The sequence below is a fragment of the Pygocentrus nattereri genome, chromosome 5, assembly GCF_015220715.1.
Source record: "Pygocentrus nattereri isolate fPygNat1 chromosome 5, fPygNat1.pri, whole genome shotgun sequence".
Classification (NCBI taxonomy): domain Eukaryota; kingdom Metazoa; phylum Chordata; class Actinopteri; order Characiformes; family Serrasalmidae; genus Pygocentrus; species Pygocentrus nattereri.
In genome coordinates this window covers 34324704-34349918 of record NC_051215.1, presented here as the reverse complement: position 1 = coordinate 34349918, position 25215 = coordinate 34324704, and the positions used below count along the sequence as shown (strand labels likewise).

Sequence of the window (25215 nt, the reverse complement as noted above, 5' to 3'; positions counted from 1 at the left end):
GGCACACTTTTGTTTTCTACTGAGTGGTTGTAGCAAGTTAAATAAATGAAGCAAATGTTGCTCTGGGAGTTGTAATGTTGGCTGCTCATCTAATCTGAAAGTGCTTAATTATTATTCTGGGTCATTTTTTTTCTAACACTTCAAAGATTTTATGTCAGATATAGTACTCTAAATGTTCTCTGTTTCAGTTCAGCTTTGCTCAGAATGCCATTTCAAGGCCTCTGTTTGTACTGACTTCCCCTCTGTTAAAGCTGATGACACTTAGCAAATGCCTTTATAGTGACTGAGTCAGAATGGTTTTGGGAAGACAGTGCCTTCAGCAGAAACCTTCAAATGTCCTGCTTCCTCATCATTTCACAGTAATGCTGCCTACAGCTTTACCCCCAGGCCCACCTGCTCTGTGATCACATTCATCAGTCATATAGAGTAAATTAGGCATGAAGTGTGACCATGAAGTACAGCCAGCTCCCTTTCACACCAAGCTCAGCACATACTCACATGCAGAGGTTTTTATATACAGAAGAAGCCACAAATACCCGATAAATGTAAATACCTTTTGTGTCAAACCTGGAACCATTTCAGTCAGCTCAGCTCAATTATGTGCAAATATCAGGTGTGCCATGTGCATTGTTCACATTGCAAGATAAAACCAAAATAAATAAATAAACAGATTTAACACATCTGCAGGGATTTTGACTTTAATATTCCATACCTGACATATGCAAAAGTTTGACATCTTCATTTAAATTAAATGTTTTGTTGATTCCCTAAGTGAAAATGAGTTGATGCAACTTCTACATAAGTGATGTCCAGTCTTATCCACAAAGGCTGTAGGTCTGGCTGCAGGTTTCCATTCCAACAATGCAGGACTGCACATCATCTGGCTGATCAGGCTGAGCAACTGATTAAAGAAGCGGAATCAGGTGAGCTCCTGCTCATTTGGAATGAAAACTCACAGCCACATCGGGCCTTTAAGAATAAGATTGCTCTACAAAGACCTGAAAAATGACCCTTTTCTGAGTGGACAATTTAGTGGACAAATTCAACATACTGGGGAAAAAAAACATAAAATGTAAATTGTGCTATTACTTTTACACGTTTGCTTTTTTCTCTGTGTTAAATTCTGCAAATAAACAGTAATTGTGCATTAAAATGTGCTTAAAATCTAATTATTTTTACAAAATGTTTGACCAGGGGTGCCTAAACTATTGCACACAACTGTACATTCCTACTACTTGTTTGTATTTACCATTTCATTTTACAGTCTTTTTGGAAAACATTCTCAACACAACTTATGTTTCTGCATTGCAGTCTTACACACACTAATAGTCACATCTCAGACTGGCACCAAGAATTTAGACGTGACAGCTGCAGATGCTCTGATGATTTTCAGAGGAACCCAAGTGGACACCAACTTTTTTGATTAAGTTTTTATTTTATTGCTCCATTTCACCTCCCCTTAAAAACACGACACAACATAGTCACTTACATCTCAAATAAGAAACTTAAAGTCAACCTCCTAAAAGTGTGATAATACTGAGAGAAAATTATAAAGATACATAAAATACAAAACTATACATGTAAATTACAGTCTTTTTAATTTCACAAAACCATATTTAGCTACTGAGAAAGCCACGACAATGTGAAATGCTCATTCAGTTCCACTGCTTCGTTTCTATTTTGACACAGTGTTCATGAAAGGCCTTCCTTGCTGACGTATAACGGCCTTGAGGAAATTTAAGGATGTTCCAGGAAACGATGGTGACAGTTTGAACCTTTTAGGCAGTATCGTGTCACGCTACCACCACTGATATAATGGGAGCACAGAGTCTGGCAAAAACAACAAGCATCATATTTGCAAGAATGTATAGGTTTACTTCATTTTATTTGGTTGTTTTTCAGTCTATATACGCTTGCTCAAATATGGGTAATCAAACAAATCAAAACACATCAATATTTCATTAAAAACAGTTTTTACAAAAATTACATTTACTATTCAAAGAAAATTCACAGAGAGAAAAAATGGAATAAGATGGAGGGGCAGAAAACAGTCGACTTGACTATGTTCAAGTTGATTCAGTAGTAATGCACTGCAGTTTTATGCAAGAAATACTTTCTAAGCACATCTGAATCGTCCGGGCGCAAGTTAATTAAAGAGCGATCAGCCAAATCACCGTCAGAACTACAGGTAACCTTGAGCACAGTACTACAATGAAAAGACAAACAATACTGCTACTGCGCTTTCAAACAGATCAAAGCTGAACAAACAGCACGCAGTGCAATTCAGTGAAGGATTTCCCCACAAGGCCAAGTATGCAGCTGAGTCACAATGTAGAAATTGACCAAATTCTATTTTGTCCAAATAATGATAAAGTATCACAGTTTGAAATTGATTACATTTCAATGCTTAGGGGTCCCATGCTGCTGTTAGGTTAAAGGAGCCAGCTCCTATTCATCAGTAATGTTGTCAAAAATCCATCTGTACACTGATCCTTAATTGTGAAGTAAAATCTAACATAAATAAAGACACCAGGCTGCATTTACATAAAACCGAACTCATTAGGATGTGCAAGCTTTATAAAGGGCATTCCTGCATTCATCATGGAGCAAAGCTCAACGAAGTCAATGGTAAGGTCCCGTCTGCCCAACACAACCTCATTATCTCATACAAGAGGAGCTCATTTGGTGCAAGTACAAATTTTACTACCTGTGCAAAATCAAATCTGTGAACATGTAGTGTTATTTGCAAAAATGGGAATTGTTCTTTATGAGGTTATGCTGGGTCACTCCTATTAAATACAACAAAATTAAGAAATCTCTGCGAAACAAGGAGAGAAACAGGGAGGCCTGCAAGTATGATCCTATCAACAAACAGTATGTGCACTTTTTCTCTTGGTCAAATTGCAATTGAGATATTTTGGTATATTAAAGTATCTATTACAACGGTATAACCTGCCTAGTGTCACTAGATGGCAGGACTATACTTTCAAGTTCTGATTTCAAGTAAACTCACATTGTTTCACATTCTGAAATCATCATATTGTTTGGGAGATAAATGCACCATATTATGCCAAAAACATTTGCTGCATGTGGAAATGGTGAAAGCTGATGTGGCACTTTCTCAGCCTTTACATCATACAGTATATATCATATCCTTAAAACATACTTAAAGCCTCAAGAGTAGAAGTAGAAAGCACTGCCTTGGGAAATTTGCCACCCTTTCTGACACCAAGCAAACAAGTAATAATGTGTTTGCAAAGCTGGCAAATTTACTGTCTTTTCTAAAGAAGGTTTTGACATCTGAATAGCTGCAGGATCAACTTTAGAAACAAAACAATGTATAAACCAAGGATGATGAAAAAGAATGACAAAATAAGTCGAGGATACAATTGAAACCTGCTGTTTAAGTGTGTTACGTCAAGCCATTATTCCACATGCAAAAGCATCTTGGTTATAATGTTGGACAGAAGAGCGTTGCTCAAATGCAAATTATGCAGAAAATCTAAATAAAGTCTTTAAATAATAAATGCCTGGTTAGGGTGAGGAAAAATAAGTTGCATTTTCCACCCAAGGATACATTTCATTAAAGAAAGGTGATCAAAATAAAGACTGGATATAAAATGTCATTCAAGCATAGAAAACAAGTCATTCGGGAAGGTTGAGTGGTGCTACAAGAAATGCCCCCCTCTGCAGAAAAATGTCCTAGATGGTAAAGAATTTTTTAAAAAGTAGTCTACATTCTAGAGCCCTCGGAGGGTACATTTAAGGGCTGATTTACTAAAGTCTTTAGCCTGTGCTAAGTTTTTAGCATGTACGAAAATAGCGCCATAGCTAGTGACTGGTCAATGTAGCCCAGTCAGAAGTTACAGTATATTAATGTATTTGCTAGTCCTAAGACTTTTAACATGTGCAAACGGCTTTAGTGAATCTAGCCCTTGGTAAGATGAAAATAAAGTCAATTAACTTTGCTTTGATTCAATATTACATATAAATTACAGGTCAAATAAAACAAACAAAAAAGAAGAATAAAAAGCTAACAACCTCATCTGACACTGCCTGAAGTCAGAAAATATGGAATGATGATAATAAAAAGACGCCCATTTCCCTCATAACGCCTCCAAATTCCTTTTTTTCCATCCGAAGGTTGTGTGGGAATACAAATGTCATCTATCATATCATCAGTCATATAAAATGTGAGAAAAGCTTTCAAAATTTCAAGCTTGTATTTTTTTCCTCATATTTTTTCATACCACATGTATAAAGAGAAATATATGGATATTAAAACAGGGGAGCCTTAGAACAGGGAACTAAAAAAAGTGCTTAAATGCATTGTTAAGGACTCCATTAGAACCGGCACAGAGACACATACCCACACACACACACACACGGCGAGTGCAGATGCACACACAGCTCGACTGGCGGTTTTCACATCTCGTACGACAGCAATACAATGGCAGTAGTCGCTTCTGGCGCACACCGATTCATAATGGTCAGCCAACAACTGACAGGAACAGAACAGACAAACAAAGAGAAAGTAACACCTAAACAACAGAAGTTCCGTCTCAGCCACTCTGTCCAGTGCTGTGTGGCATCACCGGTGGCCTGGAGGAGGCAAAGCATCTTCTGGTCCCCTGGAAGTTGGTGGGAGGGGTGGGGGGATTATAGTGGACAGGGTGGGTCACACATGCAGTATCTCCATGCTGTAGTCCTCTGTCTCTGTGTACTGGGAAGAGTTTGTGTCCGACTGCGCCAGCCCGAGAGCCTCTTTATTGTCCAGGTTTGGCTCCATAAATGCAGGTTTCTCGAAAACAATCTTTTTACAGGTCTCTGGGCGGTTTTGCACATATATCACTCTGTTGTAGGCCTTAAGTCTCCTCCACAGCTGAATGTAGACTTTGCATTGTACATACATGAACACCAGTCCGCCAGTGAAGCCGATGGCCACCACCACGAGCTTGGTCCAGAAAGGCCATTCAAGTATCCCTACAATAAACAGGAACAGAGCCTTATGATCAGATTCACATCAAAGCAACATGACATCCAGACTGAAACTCACTTTCATGGTATAGACATCCTGTGATAAAGAGTTGATAAAAACTCTTAGAGCCAGTTTCCAAGATCATAAGTCTAGACTAAAAATATTGTCTAATAGTGGATCACAATTGGCACTTCAATGTCCTCCAACAGTAGACTCAATTCACGTCCAGGAAACCGGCCCTTATAGACATAAGTCAGGATTTTGTTTAAGAGGGGGGAAAAAGCAATACACTGTCATGAATGAACATATATTAATTCCAGGATCAATCATATGAGGGCACCTCTTTTGCAGCACCACAGAATGACAATTGCTAAAAACAATCAGTCATTTCTGAACACATATGATCTGATTCTGGAATGTTATGCATTCTCTAAATGCCAAGTGCACTGCTCTAGCTACAGGGCAGACATCAGAGGAGATGACACTGGAATCAAACACAAGACGCTGAATGAGGGAGTCCCCATGAGGAGCACTGCGTATTCCACCTCCAACTTCACCCTAGCTTCTAATGTGAATGAAAAAAAGTAATTACTAACAAGATATAGACAGAGCAAGCCTATTCAATAGGAAAGAAGCTCTTGGGTAATTTAAGGTGTAATATTCTTTCCAGCCTAAGCCATGTTTGCCTTGGCCTTTTTTTCTAAACCTATTCCACTGACTCTCCACTCACTAATTCTGTTCTGTAATGCAGTTTCCTATCTTTTCAGAAGCAGTCAATTTCCTTCAGCTTGTAATGATCTACCATAAGCAAAGGAAGTCACTCCAGAAAACTGCAGAGGCACACAAAGTTAGGGGTCCACAGTTTGCCTTTCACTGAGAATATATTCAAGAGCATGGTTTCACATTAGAGAATCACATCTTTTCATTGCAGAGCATATCTTAATGTCAAAAACAGACAGATTGGGAGGGGACTGCAATGTGGTAAATCACTATTTTCTACTGTTAGCTCACGCACAAGGCCTGAACATGGAATGGAATACTGTACTGCTTTTGGAAGCTCCGTAAGTTAGGCCAGGGTGCAGCTTTAGGGCTCCTGACACGGTGAGCAAGAATAGAGTAAAGAGAGGAGGGGTTAGTGTTGGGGTATGGCACCATCTCTCTAGGGAAATCTGCACAAGCTGAAAAGAACAAACCTGGCCCAAGTCTAATCAGACTTGCACACCTTTGCTGATCATTGACCTAGGTTGACAGAGACACTTGTTCTGCTCCTTTTTTTTTTTTTTAACAGATAAACAGTGGAATGCAGTGTGTGTATTCCTCTAGGCTTTACTTGAGCTGGGATTCTTGGGGATGGTGTGGAATTCAGTAAATACTGTAGATGCTGACTTTGGATAGGACAAAAATGGATTCCACTTTTTGTTTTACTATTTACACTATTACGTACGTTGGCCATTTTTCTTTTATTTTCTGAAATCTAAAATGGAAGAGTGACCTTGAGTGATTGCTACTCATCAGAGCAAAATCACCCCATGGCAACGGTCATAGATTAATGCAGTCATGAACCAAGAATTGAATGTGCAGCCTTGTCTCTTGGACATGGGATCATTTTAGCTCCTTATTTAGTAAGTATTCATACTGTTGCCTTCTGCATGCATTAAGTCTATAAGGTTGCCATTGTGAATCGGTTTGCCAGTGACCCTAGCCCTCAACTTGAAGTTCATTAACAGGTTTATTTATGCGACTGGTGGTTGCTGATGCAGGTTGATTATGTCTGAATGTATGCAATTATCCATTTGTTTATAACCATTTCTTAGTAAGTAGGGAAAGTAGGGATCCATTTCAGTCACAGCCTTTGTCTGTGCCAATACATGCTGCTACCACAAATGTATTCTTTCATAGCAACTGTTACTAGGTTGGACAAGCTTTATACAATGCTGAAAAAATCCCATCTAACCTACTGAGAAATTGTCAAACATATAAATATAGCTAAATCAAAACAGCATAATCATTTGAACATTAAAATGTTTGTTTAGTGTTATTACATGTTCATTTTCCAATTTAAAATGCAGTCACTACTCAGCTGCATTATGTTGCAGTAGCTTATCAAAACTAAGCAGGAGAAAAAAGGACTACACCCGATCTATTCTAACAGCGTGACCACTCACGCATACAAAAACTGAAATTAGTAACGCATAATAATGTAGGGATTGAGACAAAAACAGATTTTCAGACTTCACACTCACAACAGTTGCTACAAAACAACATTTGTAGACAGAGCATGAACAGGTTAATCAGAGCCTAATTTGATTTCTATTCACACACATCCATATCTTACGAGCCGTAAGATTTAAAGTTACACTGTATTCCCAATGCTCCTTCTTGCATTTAATAAAATCAGAATCAAGTGTCTGGACTGCAGTAGTGTTAATGCACTGTCTTAGCCCATCAGCATTAATCATGCACATACAGCATACAGAAATTATTCTGTATTTGTTAGAACTCTTCCCTGCTTAGCAGTTAAGCCTCAAAATGGTGGATGAAACTCTAGCATGTAGAGTTGAAGGGAGGACAGAAAAGAGGGAAAAATCAGACATCTTAGTAAAGAGAAGCAATGGATCAGACATCTGAGGAGAGAAGGGGAGGAAAGATTAGACATTTGGATATGTGGATTAAGAACCAGAGTCACATGTCAGAGGAAAGACAAATCAGATGTGAGAGGAGAAAGTGTTTTACCTGGTATTCTTCCGGCTGCATGGTTAAAGAGAATTTATTACTATTTTGCTACAGGTAAGAGTAGGAGGCGAGAGCAAGTGGGGAGAGTACTGTACTTTTTCCACTTTAATTACATCCTTACATAGCTGCAGGAGTGATTTATATAAGCTGTGTACATAATGCAGCGTAAAGACTATCAGATAAAAACGTTCTTTTGTTAGGCGCAACTGAAAAATAGGCATTTAACTTCAGAACAAGACAGCTGAAGATGCATCGGCTGAATAAGGGACATCATTAACACTCCACACTAAGCTCCATTAAGTAAGACCATTCTCTGGTCGGGATGTAACAGACCTATAGCAAACCCTTGAATGAGCAGCGGCAGAACAAATGGGGTCTTGGTGAGATGACTCAGGGAGACGGGTGAAGGCTGGGGAGTCAACAAGGGCTGGCTGGGATCAGAGGAGGACGACTGACCTTGTTTGATCTCCTCTGCAGTGCGATCAATCAGAACGTACAGTGACCACACCACGCAGGTGATGGCAATGACGTGGAAAGTAACTGAGCACATGATCTTCCTTCTCTCGCTTGCGGTCATCTGCAGCTTCTCCCACTACAGAGCGAGCGAAAGAGACAGGGAGGGCATTAGTACAAGCATTGCGTCTTTAAACAAAAACACACAGAACAGGCATCCATAATAAGAAAGACAAGAAAATCTGGATTTATTTATTAACAAGTGTACAATAGCAACAGACAGTATTTACCCCTTTATTGATGTCATAACAAATGGGAATTTGGTCCAAACCCACTCACTTTGTCTTGCAACCTGCGCTGTGTTTCATTACAGAATACACAGACCAAGTGCATCCAGTTTAAAGACTTGATTTCACCTGGTCTTTCCATTCATAACTATAATATTAAATATTTAATGTGGATTTGTTTGGACCATCCCAGTGTAGCAGCTTCATAGCATGCCTCTCAGTAAAGCTACAAGTCCTGAAAAACAAATACCCACAGGGCCAACAAATTCAGGGCTGCTAAGAAAAGTCAAACTTAATCAATCGATCAAGTCCATTTTCTAAAACACTCTTAATATCAATACACAAATCTTCCTATTAAACTTCAGTCAGGAAGCTAAAGAACTGTGATTCATTTGTAGAGCTCACTGAAGGCAGAACACTTACTCAGTAAATTTCAGTGATGTTCCTGAAAGGCTCTACTCTAAGCAGCTGGTGTTCAGAAAAACCACGGCTGAGAATAAGGGCCACCCAGTGCTCTAAAATTCTGTTTTCAAAGAAAGCTACTGAAGATCAACTCTTCTGTGTCCTGTGATCGAGACACCCCATCTATTTCGCATTGAATAATTTACTAGCTGGCCCCAACGTGATAAGTTCTGAAATCAAAAAGTCAGACTGCACTCAAAGTGCAAACAAAAATATGCTGAGGCAGCAAGCATGTCAAAGGAATATAAGTGAAAACCCAAAGTTTCAAAAACTGGAGTTAAAAAATTATTAAAAGATTCAGAGAAAGTCTCCTAACAACCATGCAAGATCTGATAGACCACCAAAACTGTCACAGTCAGATTAACAGTATTTAAAACTTTCATTCTTGAGAAAATCAAGCAATATAATGCTATGAGTCTGAAAGGATGGGCAGCTATCCAGAATTAACCATAACCATCGTAACATCCATCAGGAGACTGCTATGCTTCTATATCAGGTAAACTGACAACCACCACGAGCTCATAGTAGGGCATTTATAACCTCTGAAAACAAACCACCTTTTTCCACCCATTACACACTCAGTATGAGAAGATGGATCAGCCAGAGAGCATAATAATATGGCAGAACTCAAGAGAATGCATTCACTGTGATCTAGGCTGACATGTCCTGTTGGCATTATCTTGTGTAACTCACAGGCACCTGGCCTTGACACGTTCTACAGCAGTCTGTTAGGGCTCAAAGCCCGGCGCAGTACACAAGCCACCCGGAGACTGACTATTTGATGCGCTGTATGAGACACACAATACAGGACATTTAATTAAAGGAGATACTGGTGGGCAATAAAGGTTAATAATGGCACTGCCTGGAATTGCATTTTGTTCCATCTACTAATAAACAACCAGTATTTAATCATAAAGTCTGCTGAGAAGGAAGTAGTTTATAGCCTCAATTTGCTGTATGAGATGGTGTGATATGAAGAAGAAAGAGCATCACTTATCTCTTCCACTTACAAGTCTGAAATGCTGGTGATTAGCCTTCTTGCTGAGCTCACATTAATCTTGGGTGCTGACAACTTAAGCTAACAGTTCCACACCCAAAACATATACTTATCCGTTTAAATTTGTGTCTTTATTCTCTCAACATGTGTCGGTGAACCTTCAGTAAGCTGGAATGAACATGCACTGTGATTTGTGGAGCTGTAGCATGCTAAGCTACTGTCTTACGTTGAAAATGGCATGTAAACAATATTTAACATAAACGGACAAGGTGTTTATACTCAGTTTCTAAGACTAAGAACTTAGCTGGAGTTTAATGTGAATGTAAATGTAGTTTTTGGTCATTTTATCAGTCCATCTTCCATTCAGATGCACTTTGTTGGTTTATGTTTGTAACCTATCCATAATACACCATTGTATTTATGTCAGCCACCCACGCTATTCATCAATGGAAGTGAATTACCACAGGACCACCACTGAGCAGGTATTGTCTGGATACTGGCAGGGCCAGTCCATACCACTGGGCCACTCTAGATGAAACATCACTGTGCTGCCCCTAGCTGATTTGCAACAACACAACCTAAACAAATGGCAACAACTAACGGAAGCCAATACTCCATCTACACACGTAAAACAAGTATTGTAAAGCTAGCCTACTCACACTTTCATCACCTTAAACAGGCTGGTTATGTGTATAACTAAGCAACACAGTGACGAGCTTCAGCCCTGCAAGATGTGTGACACATGTTTCAGCAGACAAACAATACTGCGAAACAAGTCTCTGCACAATCACTTTAATAACCCGACCACAATTATAGTATGCCATACCAATGCCACCTTGCAAAATTCTCTCACTGTTATTTGAACTGACCCTTTGCTATAAAAATGGAGCAACATCTCCATAACATGATCTCTAGGCAGCCTATTGGTGCTAAATGAACAGAATGAAAGAAGCTACAGTCTAACCATATAATTAAAAATGTGAAGCTTTAACAAATAGTGATCCACAATCACTACTGTTCCTGTACTACAGAACAAGTAAATGTACAAATATGTATACGTTAAGGATAAAATTCAATGTGGAGCACCCATTAGAGTAAGGGCAAAGGCAGGATTTATTCAGGAGTACACAACCCAAACACAAAACATCACAGTGGATACTGCCTGTTAGAAGATGTCCATGTTTTTCAACTTGTGACTTGTGATGGCATGATTATTTTATCTTTTTATTTTATTATTTGCCTCAGCTACAGATGACACTAAATCCACTGAGTTAACAAAGAAAGACAACAAAAAACAACAGAAAAGCCAGACTTGCTACTTAGCTAATTTATCCACATATCAGAAAATTTCACTTTCTCCTTCAAACCCTTGGCATATTAGGTACCAGACACCTTCTCCACACTCAGTGTGTGTTTGAGTGTTCAATCTCAACATGTGACAACAGATGTGACCGAATCAACAATTTGATTGGCTGCTGCTCAGATCATTTGCAGAGAAAGCAGAGTGAGCAGTGTGTGCATCAGTGGTTTGATGCATATTGCTGTTGTCAGAACAAAATCATGTAGCTCCATAACTTTACAGGAGACGGGAAAAAAAACTTTACTTTTAATGCAAGTCAATAGAAACACATTTTCCACGTCATTTTGGGCCATTTCTTCTGGTCAATTCATCATGCTATTTACATACATCATTAAGGGCAACAGGCATTTTAAAATTATGTCAAAAACTGAAAAACGACACAGCAATATGTTATATGTGTATATTCCTGTCTCATTTCACATTATAGTATTATGACATGTAAATGAACAAGGAAAAACAGCTTATAGTAGGTGCTCCTGATGAAATGGCCAATGAGGAGAAGTACAAGGTAGATGTATTTAATACATTTACATGTGTGGTGTATTTAACATAACACATCTATACTCTCAAAGCTCAAAAATACATTAAGGGTGCATAAGAATTCGAACATGACAAGACATCAGCACAAGTGTGTGTGTGTGGTTACCTTCCGCAGAGGCTTCAGTTTGGTCTCCATGATGAACTCAAACTTGCAGAGCTCACAGCAGCGCGTGTCAGAGCTTTTGATCCACTGCTGCAGGCATGCCTGATGCACGAAGCGCAGACTGCCCGTGCAGTGGCAAGGCATGATCAGCGGACTCTCATCATCACCCTCGCAGTGACAGATCCTGCACACACAAAGCATCAAGCTTACAATCACCCAAGAACCTAGATAACTTCACAAACACACTGCAGGCTGACAAAGCAGCTCAAGCTCACAAGCAGTTTTACTCCAAAGTGAAACTGTAGGAACAGAAAGACGTGGGAAGCTTTGTGTTCTGATAGTTCTATGTCTAACAGTGAAGGGTGAGTATATCACATGTTGTGATGTGAGCTGAATGCTTTGCTTGCTTGATGTTTCTATATGTCCACTTACAGGTACTGACGCTATGAAAGGTTAGGATTAACAGTATGACATGACTGCATGTATTACAAGCAGAAAGGGAGATCACAAGGCACATGGGCAGCCGCTTTCCAGATTCAGCACAGTCTTGACCTATATTACACTGTTATCACTGTAAACCCTTTTCATCCGCTACAAGGCTGAAGCTACATGCATACAGCATGGCACAAGATCTGAGATATGACAAAAACCTGAAACTTCATGCCGATCTGTGCTGTTATAAAGCCTTTATTACAACATAGATACATAGATATTACAGGGTTAAGTGGCTCAAAAATCAGATTTTTTTTCCCTAAATGCATCATGGATCTGACTTTTTTCAGAGCTATGTGAACAACAACAACAAAAAAATGTTCTTTTCAAACCAGTTTTGAGCCCCTTTCATAGACGGTTATAAATATATACAATCATATGCCGGGGCTGGAATTCCACTGGTACAGGACACGTTCTATTGATTCTCTTAGTGAAAATAAGATGAAGTAGAACAGATGTTTAAGTGTATTCTACAGAGAACACACCTTATCTTGGCATTTGTGCACAGTTTGATTGGAAGAAAATAAAACAGAAAAATTTGAAAAAGCCTTTTTTTTTTATTTTCACTATGTTAAATTCAGCAAATCAACACTAATTGTGCATTATAAATGTGCAGAAGTGTGTTATCTGTAGAGGAAGTGAACTTATTTTCAGAAAATCAACAAAACACACCATCTGACCAAGGAAACAAAAAAAAAAGTTACACAAAGACACACTCAGCAGACACTCAGGGAAGGAATAAAATAGGCAGATAATACAGATTTCAGCGGAAAGTTAAAGTCTGCACATGCACCCTTGCTCGACAACCAAACACACACTGACAATGCAACTAAATTTCCCATCACTCTAATCAGTAGGCAGGGCTAGATTTCAAATCCCAGTGCTCTACTTTGATACTTGGGAACAGCACACACACTTCTGTATGCAGCTGTTTCAAACACCAATGCAGCCTTAAAGAGAACAGACAGATCAAAATGTTTTTCTTCATTATAACCGTCATTATCTAGTGTCATCAGCAGCTAACTTGAATACACTTGTAATGTGAATGCAGCCTCAGCATGTGTGAAAAGACCACCACATGGGGGCATGAGTCCACCGCATACTCTAATCACACCCCATCGTCCATCCTGCATTCAGATCAATGCTGCAAACATCCAATCTAACATCTCCCTCCCCATGTAGTATTTCTGGAATGACACCTCTCTCATTTCTCCCAGTTGGATCAACAGAATAGGCATGAAATCCACCCCCCCATGCCTTAACATCAGACCAGAGATAGCCACACCAGAGCAGCCTTCAATATGTGTCGGAGGAGCTGGAGACGTTCGTTACTGTCAAACAAGGGATGGGAATGCCTACTGAGAGAAAAGAAAAAGGGAATACTGATAGAAAGCAAAGCAACTTCACGTGGTGGAAGTGGAGGAATGATTACAAGAGTCAACAAAGAGGAGGACATGCAATCAATTTCATGCTGGCACACACACACACAGAGCCAATTTCTGATTCGGAACCCACAGATAACAGCTAAGTAGTTAGCTGTGATGGTCTAAAGTATAGGCCAAATGTAAGCAGCCCTGTGGTGAAGGTGGCAGTGCCCTTGTGCTGCTGAGAAACACGGCAGTTCAAAGTGAATCTCAAAGTAGTTCACGTCAGACTGATGCACTTCAAATGGACAGCAAATGTTGCTGAACCGCCAGGAGGGACACTGCTTCAATTTTTCTGTTCTTTATAAACTACACTCAAAACAACAAAAAAGGTTTCTAAATTGTTCTTGGTTTTCCTGGAAATGTATGTCCAAGCCTTTAACTGATACAGCATTTACATTAGGCAGATGTTCTTTAAACCTTCAAAAGGAAGGTCATTCATACTTGTACATGTACACTGAATGGTATTTTGGCAACCAAAATGGGTTCTTCTACACTCTTAAAACAATGGTTCTTCAAGGGAACCCCTCTAAAATGTTTCTATATAATACCATTTTTCCAAGTTAAAGAATCCTTTTTCAGTATTATATAGAACCCTTTTTGCTAAGATTGCATCACTATTTTAACTTTGTTTTAAATGTGAAAGTGGGCTAATGTAATTTTACCTCAGGATGTCAGTAATGTTCACAACATTATGAAAGGGGTAAGAAATCTCAATACACACTGCAGAGATGGGAGTGGCTACTGGACATACACACTGCCTGCACTTGAAAAATTACAAAAGTCTAAATATTTTGTTTAAATGTAACTTTGCTCTAATAATCTACCTGGCAATCTTAAGTCCATTGAGTGTGTCATTAGAACTATCATTAGCTTGGGATTTTAGATTAGACTGGAACATTGCCAAAGTCATTTGACATGCTTCATAGTTTTGACTTGTACACTTGCAGTAGGACAACATATACTCTGTAAGAAATAAAGGTTCTGTGCAAGTACATTTCTCGTTCATCAAGGTACAAACCATGTAAACGTTCTCTCAAGGATACAACAATGGTTTTAAGGTCCAATTGTGTATCTTACATTTGTACCTTTTCATAACCAAATGTTTCAAAGCAGAACAATAAAATAAAAATCCTGGAGACGAGACGTGGTGTGTGGAGTCAGTTCAACCTAAAAAATATAATTTCAATGGACTATGGAACAATTATGTTCCCTGACTAAAGGTACTGGTACCACACCAGTGACAAGAGGGATACTGCCCCAACGACAGTTTAATAACTTTTTTCCCTGAGAGTGTAATGGCTTGATTTAAGCAGAATAGAACACAAGTAAATTACTTCTTTGAGTGCATCAGTACTTAGGAAAACATAAAAACACCTTTTCCACAAGAATAGCATTTTTACTGACATAGCAGTTTGTGGTTAATATTACCTGGGGTTATATCTATGGCACGTTATACTGGGTACAAACTAGAATCTTTACTGATGGGGTACTGCTCGGTCCATAAAAATGACTGACATGCTGGATTCATTAGGGACTAAAATGATAAATTATAATACCCTACCTCCTCAAGTAAAACTAATACTGTCCAAACAGTATGACATTGTCCCCAAGAACTAAATTTTCACTCTGTTTTTGTGCAGCTAGGGCGTTTGTGTTTATGCAATACTGTGCCAGTGCTTGCAAAATATGTCTGTCCTTAAGCCAGATTCTGAGAGGAAGCTTAAGAAAATAAAGGGCCAACCAACAGCGAACGAGCACCAAGCCACACCTAGAACGGCATAGTGCGGACTTCAACCCGAGAAACACATCTGCAGACCATCCTCTGTAGCCTGTAAATGTGTTCCTGACGGTGTGGGAAGGGCGTGGGGGTATTAACGAGAGACGAAGGACTGTTTCCGTATTAGTGCTGAGACGCAGCTTTTCAGAGTGAATGAGCAGGATAATGATTATTTCCAGGCTGGCCTTATCCGGTCAAGGCTTTACAAGATTAACAGACAGCACGAACAAAAGAGAAAACAAGACATGCTATGTCTCCTTCAGTACACACACACTCTTGTGCAAACAGTGGAGGATCTGCAGATAACAAGCGCACGGAGTTGAGAGTAATGGAGAGGAACAGGCCACTTAGTGGTTGTCATCACTGATATTATTTGTATTCAGATGGTGGGAGACAATTCATTTCTCTACCCAATTCAGAGAGCTGATGAGTCTGCAGACTTTGCAAGACCTCTATGATGAACCCTACACATGCATAATGGCTGTAACGCTCAGTCAGAAATCCAGTTGAATGCATTGGTTCTGTTTTAACGGTCAAGCCTTTGTGAGACATGGAACAACTGTGAGTAATATGAATGAATGTCATTTGATAAAGTGAAAAATGGTTTTCTCTCATCTGCTGCAAGGTGAAGAACAGTGAATACGCAACTAAACTCAAATGAATAAACAAAACGACTGGGCGAGTCAGCATGACAAACCAAATGAAATCCAAAAAACTTGATTTAAACACAGAAACAGAGCAAACATCAACTTTACATCAGACACAGAAGAGCAATAAGTAACGATCGGATCTATTTTTAAAGCGCTATTGAAAATGTAGCAGAAAGACATTAGCACATCAGAGCCCCCTCCACACAGCTTTATTTCAGTCAGAACATCTTAAGCCCATCACACACTTCCAGAATCTCAGAGATTAGACCGACTCAATCCAATTAGCACATATAAGACGTTCCCTTTTTTCTTTATCCTTCTTCCCAACTAAGGTAACTGGTCCTGGGCTATAGCACTGGCTCTGTGACCTCTGCCTTTGCTGTCAATGAACAGCACAGCAGCTTAATTGGACACCTGTTTTATATCCTACAGTTCAGGCCTCTTACAGGCAATCATTACACAAGCTCAGAGTAAAAACCACTACAAGCTAAAGATATCCACACTAGATATAACTACAAGTACTTGCACGAAGAAGGGCAAGTGGTCCTCTGTATAAAGTCACGTCCATATTATACTGAAAATGTCAGTTTCATGTGCCATATTGACTAAATTATTCATCTATCTAGGTTACCCAGCAGACTGCAACATTCCTTTTATGAACACATTCCTCACAGCTTGATTTATTTCTCTATCCAACTTTTTTTTGCAAACATCTGCATTAGTAATATTACGCAAACATCCATGAACTGTATAAATGAAGACCCACACAGAGTCTAAGAACGCGTTCTTGCAGTCATGTTACATCAACTCTGTTAGAATCAATCCACACAAACACTTGCACTCATACTATGCCAATTCTTTCATCAACTCTACATTCATGTTCAGCACACATGCACACACAAGAGCTTTGTTTGAGGTGCACATGCAAGTGGTGATGTTTGCAAGGCTGATCCCATGCCCTGGCCATCACAGTGCTGCTTTAACCCTCTCAGCCAGGCTCAGTGGGCTCGGCTGTTGTGCTATTTGTGGAGCACGTGCTTTTCTAAAGTACTGCATGAGGAAGGAAGGGCATGTGGGAACAGAAACCTCACCTGGCCTTTAAAAGGCGTACACAAAGCATCTAGCACAACAGAGGCACTGTGACTCACTGGGAATGGACAGGCAGAAAAGCACAGGAAAACACATACATACATACATACATAGTATATATATATATATATATATATATATATATATATATATATATATATATATATACACATACATACACACATACATACACACACACATACATACATATATGCATATATATATTACAATTTGAAAATAAGCTCTCAACATCTACATACAAAATAAGCTCAACATCAACATTTTATTCCACAATTACTGTTATTTTCTGAATTTAGCAAATAAAATAAAGCATTAAAGATGGCCTTTGCATCTCTTATGGTTTATTATGGTTGCACATTGCAAAGCAATTATCTCTAAGAGAGGCCTATGTAGGATATAAAATAGGTGGTCCAATTAGGCTACTGTGCTATTCACTGACAGCAAAGCCAGAGGTCACAGAGCCAATGCTAGAGCCTAGCAAAATAATGTGCAACTATGTTGCTCTTCGATGCATATTATTCTTCTTTTCATTATTCGTATTTTTCTGCCAGATTTTTGCCATGCAACTCATCGTGCAGTTTTCATAATGTCAACACCATTCCAACTCCACATTGCCCAGCCTGAATGTGTGATTCAGGCTTGCTTTTTGACTGGATGCACGGTTTCTGCGTAGCATTGGAATGAATGGGGTGAAAAATTGCATGACAGTCTACTGTACTCCTGCTTCACCGAAAGACATCGTTTTGCATATACTATCTCAGGGCAGGCCCCCAAGCTTTAATTCAATGTTGATCTGGCCCACACTCATCTGTTTGTCCTTTTTGTCTGCCGTCTCTTATTTCACCCAGAGTGTGCCATTGCCTTTTGCCACTATAGAAACTCTGCTGCGTCGTTGCCCTGCAGCCATCAAAGTACAGGTACTTGGTAGGACCTCAAACTCTACTGCACAGCCATACTGACCCACACTCCTCTGTGTAATTTTTTCATCCCTCATTCCTCACATAGAGTCCCATTCATTTGCAACAACACGTAGTGAACACTTTGCAACTCCCTATGAACAACTAAATAAGCACCCCATACACCACAGCAACTGCCAAGCAGCAATTTAGCAACCACCTAGAATACCATAGTAACTGCCTAGCAGTAAGTGGGAATCATTTTGCATTTCCTTTTAAATGATAAAGATGTTTATATTACTGTTTTTGGTTTTCTAATATACTAAATTCAGCAAACAAATACAAATTAAAATAGCATCGCAATTTGCAGGAAAATGGCAAATCTGAGCTGTTTCCTGCAGATAATGTGTTCACTTATTTCACTTAGAAAATCAACCTTATGTCATTTGACTGCAGGTGTTGAAACTTTTGCATACAACTGTAAGTGGGAATTCAAAGGTAATTTTTAGAGAATGCAGTAAGTGTGAATGCAAGATGCGACTTTGTATAATAACCAGGAAATTATATAGAGGGCTCATGAACATAAGCCAATACATTGCCAGGAACATTTCTTCCATTTTCCTTTGTTTAGTAGTTTTGTTTTCTTTGATTCCTCAAGCCAAACTTTCTCATTCTCTTTTAACTCCAGCACTTGCAGTATTTTCAGCTGTTCTTTTTTTTTTCTAACCAATAACATTTCCTCAAGGACAGCACTGTGTGTTTGGGGGTATAACCATTGGAGCAAAGCATTACAGGAACTACGCATCTCCTTATGATATATATTTTAAACCAAATTATGTTTTTAAAAATGATGGCAGTCACCAAGAGGGAACAGTGATGACAAAGGCGAGGGCAACAGTCTATAAAACAGTCTGAAAACATGCAATGACAGGCTTCATGCACATTAGAGGTACCACACAATGGGAACTGCCATTAACTAAAAATGGGAATAAATGGAAAATTTGACCTTTTTCAGAAAAAATGGAATAAAAATGATTTTCACATGCATGAATAACTAAAACAGATTCAAAGTGCTGAGAGAAAACACCAGAACTAAAATGGACAATTAAGGGAATGATTTCAGAGCTCCATGCTCAAAAGTTTGCTGTAGGTGAACCACGGTTTTAAGTCATTTACACAGCTCATAAAGTTATACCACAGTGCATCTACGCAGCCTCATGGATGAGGAGACAGAAATGCAGTTATGTTGCTGTCTTTTAGCTCCCCGGGCTGTGGAACTACGACCTGTGCTGTAATCAGATCTCCTCCTCCATTTTCTCCGACAAAACCTGGCAGTGCTCCACTGATCGATGAGCTACCACAGGTAACTGAAGCCAGAGTCTGCTATCGACTGGACTCCCTGGACGCATTCTCACCAGGGAACCTCCACAGCATATCCATTTAAGTGTGGCTATACATCATGTAACTATATGACTGTACATCACATGACAGACTGTCACTCTAACCTACTAAAAGACAATATGAAAAATCTAATTTGCACAACTTTTACTAACAAAAAAGTTTACTAACAAAAACACAACATACAGCAAAGAACAGTAATAGCAGCCATCTTGAAAGCTGAATTTTGATATTATTTTTCCCTTTCTTTCATACATAATAGTATATTATACAGTGTCAGAAATGACAAAAGTGATATTTAAGTATTTGAATTGATTTAGAGCAAAGTGATTTGGGGATCTGTTTAAAAATTTTTAACCACTGCATAAAAGATTCTATGACTTGTTTGCTACATTAGCAGCTACTGTGTGAAACTAAAGAAGACAACATCAGACACCAGTCATGTCATGGCTGACCAATTACATTTCAGAATCTTTTTCTATATTTCTGACATTTCATTGAACTACTTTGCGAAGGCTGTAAGTGATCACATAATCTGATCTCAATGATAGCAACTAGCAAAGGAAAAAGCACAAAACTACAAAGCTACAGCACAGCAACACTTCCACAATATGGAGCTCAGCCAGGCTGGAGGAGCAGGGTTCTTTCAGGGCCTTAACATTTTGGAAAGGCAGGCATGAGGGTGACAGGACTCTACAGATGGGCCATCTCTGCTAAAAGGCCAGGACACATGGGTAACGGGGGCTGAGCGTGAGAGAGGAAGCCCCACCAACCTGCAGCAGTCTCCAGACAGAGAGTATGGCGAGAGAGGTGCCGCTTTTTCGGATAGTGGTGAGGAGCATCGGTCCAGGTCGCTGTCCTCCTCAAGTGAGCATAGCGGGGCGCGTCGCTCCTCAGCCTTTAAGGGCCTCCATTGGGATGGGTCGTCCTCGAATACTTCGTCGTCACCCATCTCCTCACCACAGGCCTCCAGCAGGGCGCTAGACGATTTGGTGATGTAGCTGGTCAGTTCTCCGGCTTGCAGACTGCCCGCTGTAGAAGAGCGAGGGAAGGGGAAAAGGAAGCGCAGCAAGTTGGAGCTTTTCTGAAGTTCGGAGGTTTGGGAACAACGCTCTTGCCCGAGGCTGCTCCCATAGGCGCAGGTGCTGGAGAAGGACAAAGGCTGGGAGGGTAATGGGGGAGAGGGCAGGTGGGCTGGTTTGCCATTGAGAGCTTTTGGTTCTGTTTCTGGGCCCAGTTCACCCTCTGAGCATGTGCGGTCGATGAAGTGCAGGCCGCTGCACAGGCTGTCCATCTTCTGGCCTACGTCGTTCAAGGACTTGGAGAACTTGAGAGCACCGCTGTTCGGCTTGAGGCCAACCGAAGGCTTTAGCAGTGAGAGCCACTCTGCTCCGAATGCTGTCTTATTTTTGGGTTTGGCGGGGGAGTCCAGACACAAGGTCGTCATGGTGACGCTCTGCGACACCAAGCCTTTGCCATCAGAGTTCAGCAGGACCACAGCGGTCTGCGCGGCTTGAACTCGACTGCCACCATTTGAACTGCATGCCAGAGAAAAGGGACAGTGTGGAAACAGAGGACAGTGGCAAGGATGAGAGAGAGGGGAGAGAGAACAATGAAACAGAGACATGCAACATGCATTAGATAGCGAGAGAACAGAGTGAACTGGGAAAAAGAAAAAAAAAAGAAAGAGAGGTGTGAAGTGAAAAATGGGATAAAAGAGACAGCAGAATAAAGGCAGGCAGTGCCAGCCTATTGGCAAAAAGGCTTCTCAATACTGGTATGAGTCACACTACCAGTCCTTTAATAAAAGCCTCAACCTCCCTCTCCATGCCTAGCATCACATTCCTCATGAGTAGCACCAAGGATGGCTTGCTTTGAGGACATGGCCAAGCACCCACTGTAGCACCTGAAAGAACACGCAGTTCATAGTTATGAAGTCCTACCTGCAGATGTCCTGGTTCGAGGGTGTGACTGAAGTCCGGGAGAAGCTGCAGGGGGCGTTCACAGAAGTTGGACTCCCTGCCTGTGGGGAGACAGAAACAAAAAAACAAATCACACATCTGACTTTAAACCAGAGGAGAGAAGTCAGACATGAAACTGCAACTGCAGTTACAAGAACTCACTTGAACTGTTACAGGAAATGCAAGTTTCATTATGTGCTATAGTTAGCCAATATAGCACTGAATACTTCAAGCACAAAACATCATTTTGTATGAGCAATTATTCCACACGATATTCTAATATTTAGGGTTCATACTTCACACACACACACACACACACACACACACACACACACACACACCCCACAGGCCTTGTTTTAATCTACAATGTATGTTCGCAACTAATTACCTATCGATTCAGTGTGTAACAAAGACAAAACTTATAGCCCAAAGCTTGGCAGTAATCGATAGAGGATTGAGTGGCCACAGCTGCCCTTCACGCCAAAGGCATGGACATGCGTACGTGCACGCACAGATGTTTTTGATTGAAAAATTACCAAATGCTATTTTGAGTTGGGCAACTAAGCCAATTAAGGCACAGAAAAGGGGAACTGAAACGGCTTAAAGTCAAGATAAGCACTTCAGGAGCAAACACAAGACTGGTCAGGTCTGGAAGTGTTCCTTATACAGAAAAACACCACACTGAACAAAACTCTCACAGCCTGTGCACCTGTCAACTCAAACACGAACATTAAAATATCTCAATTACAGCCTAGAGCCAAAACATTATTCTCGATTATCCACCTGAATAAGGAAGGGGCAAGTCAAAGGAAAATAAGAGAAAAAAAAACAAAAAACAAACAAAAAACAAAAAAAAACAGGAGTTTCCAAAACTGGAGTTCAAAAAATGATTATAATATACAGAAAATCTGTACTCCAAACAAAACACTGCTGGTGTTCTCACTTGTGAGAAGCATAAAACACAACAAGCTTCTGAGACTGAACTTTGGAGGTGTGGATACCTGATGAGAACAGACTTAACCATAATTCAAAAAACTCATCTGCACTGCTTGGTTAGCACTGTCTGGGTTTTTCAGATCACACAATGATTGACAGTTTTGCAGTTACTGAAAGGTAAACAACCCCAAGCGAGCAGTATTTTTTTGCCAGAAGTGAGACTTTGAATTGGGATGAAATATTGGATAACAGAGGTAATGTTATGTTCAACCAGAGAGCAGCCAGTGTTAACAGATAACGCAAGTGCAAATTTGGCCAATATGTATTATAAAAACATCATTAGCATCTGCCAAATTATAGCATGCTGCTGTGTCTAGGTGGCCATCATAGGCGACGAATCATTCAAGCAATACCGAGGGACTACTTTGTACAAATTGTACCTATTTGTATGAGCTAGGATACATTCTCTCGATAACAAAGAACTGCTGTAAGTTGCTCTGGATGAGAGTATGTGCTAAATACCATAAATGCAATTATAAACAATTAATCTCAAATCTCTCAATTTTAAATATCAAATCTAAACATGTCCAATGCCAATAATTTTTAGGCAATTACCTACTGACATATTCACATAGCATTTTGCATTATTACCTAAGACTTTCCCAAAAAAGGACCGTTTTTAGACTAACCAAATGACCAGAATACGACCAAATTGCTCATCACTTGGTGTTCTCATTAATAAAGTCACCTCTGCATGTCTGAAGCCTGCTTGCTGTTCTGTGATTCAGTAGAGATGCACGACTGACATGTTCTATTAATCACACATGGCTGTCAAACACTGGCCTGCCTATATAACCTGCTGTTCGTGAAAGAGAATAGGACATGTGGATGGAGCTGAGGACATCTGAGAGTGTGTGTGTGTGTATGTGTGTGTGTGTGTGTGTGTTGACTAAGTGCATAATTTACACTGAATCACTTCGGCTTCCTGCAGCTTCCTCCATCCCCAGGGAGGTAATAGCACTGTGTGTGTGTTTAAACTTGACACAGGCTTTGACATTTAGCAGAACCCTACACACATACACACACACACACACACACACACACACACACACACACACACACACACACACACACTACAAACACAAACACCTAGCAGTGACTGTGCCTGAATTGGCCATTAATGAGACACTGGGCAAAGCTTTTGTTGATGCCAGCGAGGACACAACAGAAATAGAATCAGAAAAAGCTAAAAGCAACCCAGTGATGGGCAGCGTCTCTAAATACACGCCACGGGGCAAATCCAATTTCTCTCTCTGTCCATCCGTGAGCTGGGCATTGGAAAGCTCTGTGGAGGAACAAAACCTGCATGCATACACACACAGTACGTTCGCAAGTTGTGCCCTCCAGTTCTCAGGACTCAAATCATTACATCACTCATGTACTGCAGTAATCACTTCAAACTACTATACAACAGTGCAAACGTAACACAACAATCACAATCACAGTCTTCATCAAGGGTTTTTGATGGAAATGTGAGATTCTGAATGCAAAAATTTACATAAGAAATCCCCCTTTAGCCATCTGAATTTTTATTTTTTTAGGACTTACAGGAGGCTGAAGAACTATGCAAACAAAGCACGGATACTTAATAAGCATGTATAAGCTTTAGCAGTCATGATGGTAAAGGGCCTCCGATCTAAAAATAGGCTGTCAATTTTGCTTATACTAATAATAAAGTAAAGCATTAATTGCTTTGATGATTAAACAAGTAATTAGAGTTTGAAAAAAGGGGCAAATACATATACACTTCCACTAAACAATATCATAGATTTTCAATTACTTCAGAGCACTTTACTGGAAATTAAACAAGGTCACAGGCCATTTAAAAAGAAAATATTTAAAAATAAAAAAATACAATATTTGGCAAAAAATGCATATAAATGGGCGTGTCCATCAGGCTCTTTTTTTAAATAAAGTAATTAAGTTTCAAGTTATAATGACATCTTTATTATACACCCCTAAAATAAGGACAAAAGACTCCAGAGACCTACTGATTATAATGCACACTATATTCTGCTTTTACGCTATGGAACATATCCCTGAACAATGATGAAGATAATGTGACACAGAAGCTCTGACTACTGTTTAAGGAACACATATTTTTTCATGGTTCATTATATACAAACCCCTCCAATGAAACGGTTCTATCTGAAAACATGGACGAGCTGAAGAGCTCAGCAAAAGGGCCCTTTAAAATTCAGCAAGGATTTGGTTCACCTTGAGTTCCCTACCCAAGCAATCTCTCTGATGCATACTGCATCATCATAGTGAGCCTGTTCTAGGGGAAGTAGCATAATGATGTGAAATTAAAAGTAATCTTCACCAGTCATGATATGTGCTGACACTAATAACTTCAGACATGCTGCCACAAAAAAAGAAGGAAGAGAGAAAAACGCACAGTCAAAAAAGTGAAATGAAAGTCAGGAGAAGAAGAGCAAAAAGCCACTGTAAAGCACAGTTAGTGAGAACAAGTCAACACTGCCTAAAACCTGCTGGCTCAGTGAGCTTTGCTGAACGTATGCAGCTTGAGCTGCTGCCTCTGCCAAAGTGCGCTTAGCACTCTGGTTTTCATGGCACGATGCATTCACTACAGTG

General features: G+C 39.9%; 1 protein-coding gene across 5 annotated transcripts in view; it reads right to left on the bottom strand.

Moving 5' to 3' along the window:
• Positions 1–1866: 1866 nt before the first annotated feature.
• The window catches only part of march8 (membrane-associated ring finger (C3HC4) 8), a 120231-nt gene continuing 96882 nt past the window's right edge, over positions 1867–25215 (bottom strand). For 4 of the 5 annotated variants that reach the window (XM_017725310.2, XM_017725302.2, XM_017725320.2 and 1 more), the window contains 7 exons: positions 21607–21686; positions 20437–21201; positions 11917–12097; positions 8168–8303; positions 7712–7726; positions 6024–6071; positions 1867–4983 (listed from right to left, as the gene is read on the bottom strand). In XM_017725310.2, coding sequence (XP_017580799.1) covers positions 4679–4983; positions 6024–6071; positions 7712–7726; positions 8168–8303; positions 11917–12097; positions 20437–21201; positions 21607–21686 — 1530 coding nt within the window. In that variant the 3' untranslated portion in view covers positions 1867–4678. The remainder of the gene's footprint in view (positions 4984–6023; positions 6072–7711; positions 7727–8167; positions 8304–11916; positions 12098–20436; positions 21202–21606; positions 21687–25215) is intronic. The other variant, XM_017725339.2, reaches the window with a different exon arrangement.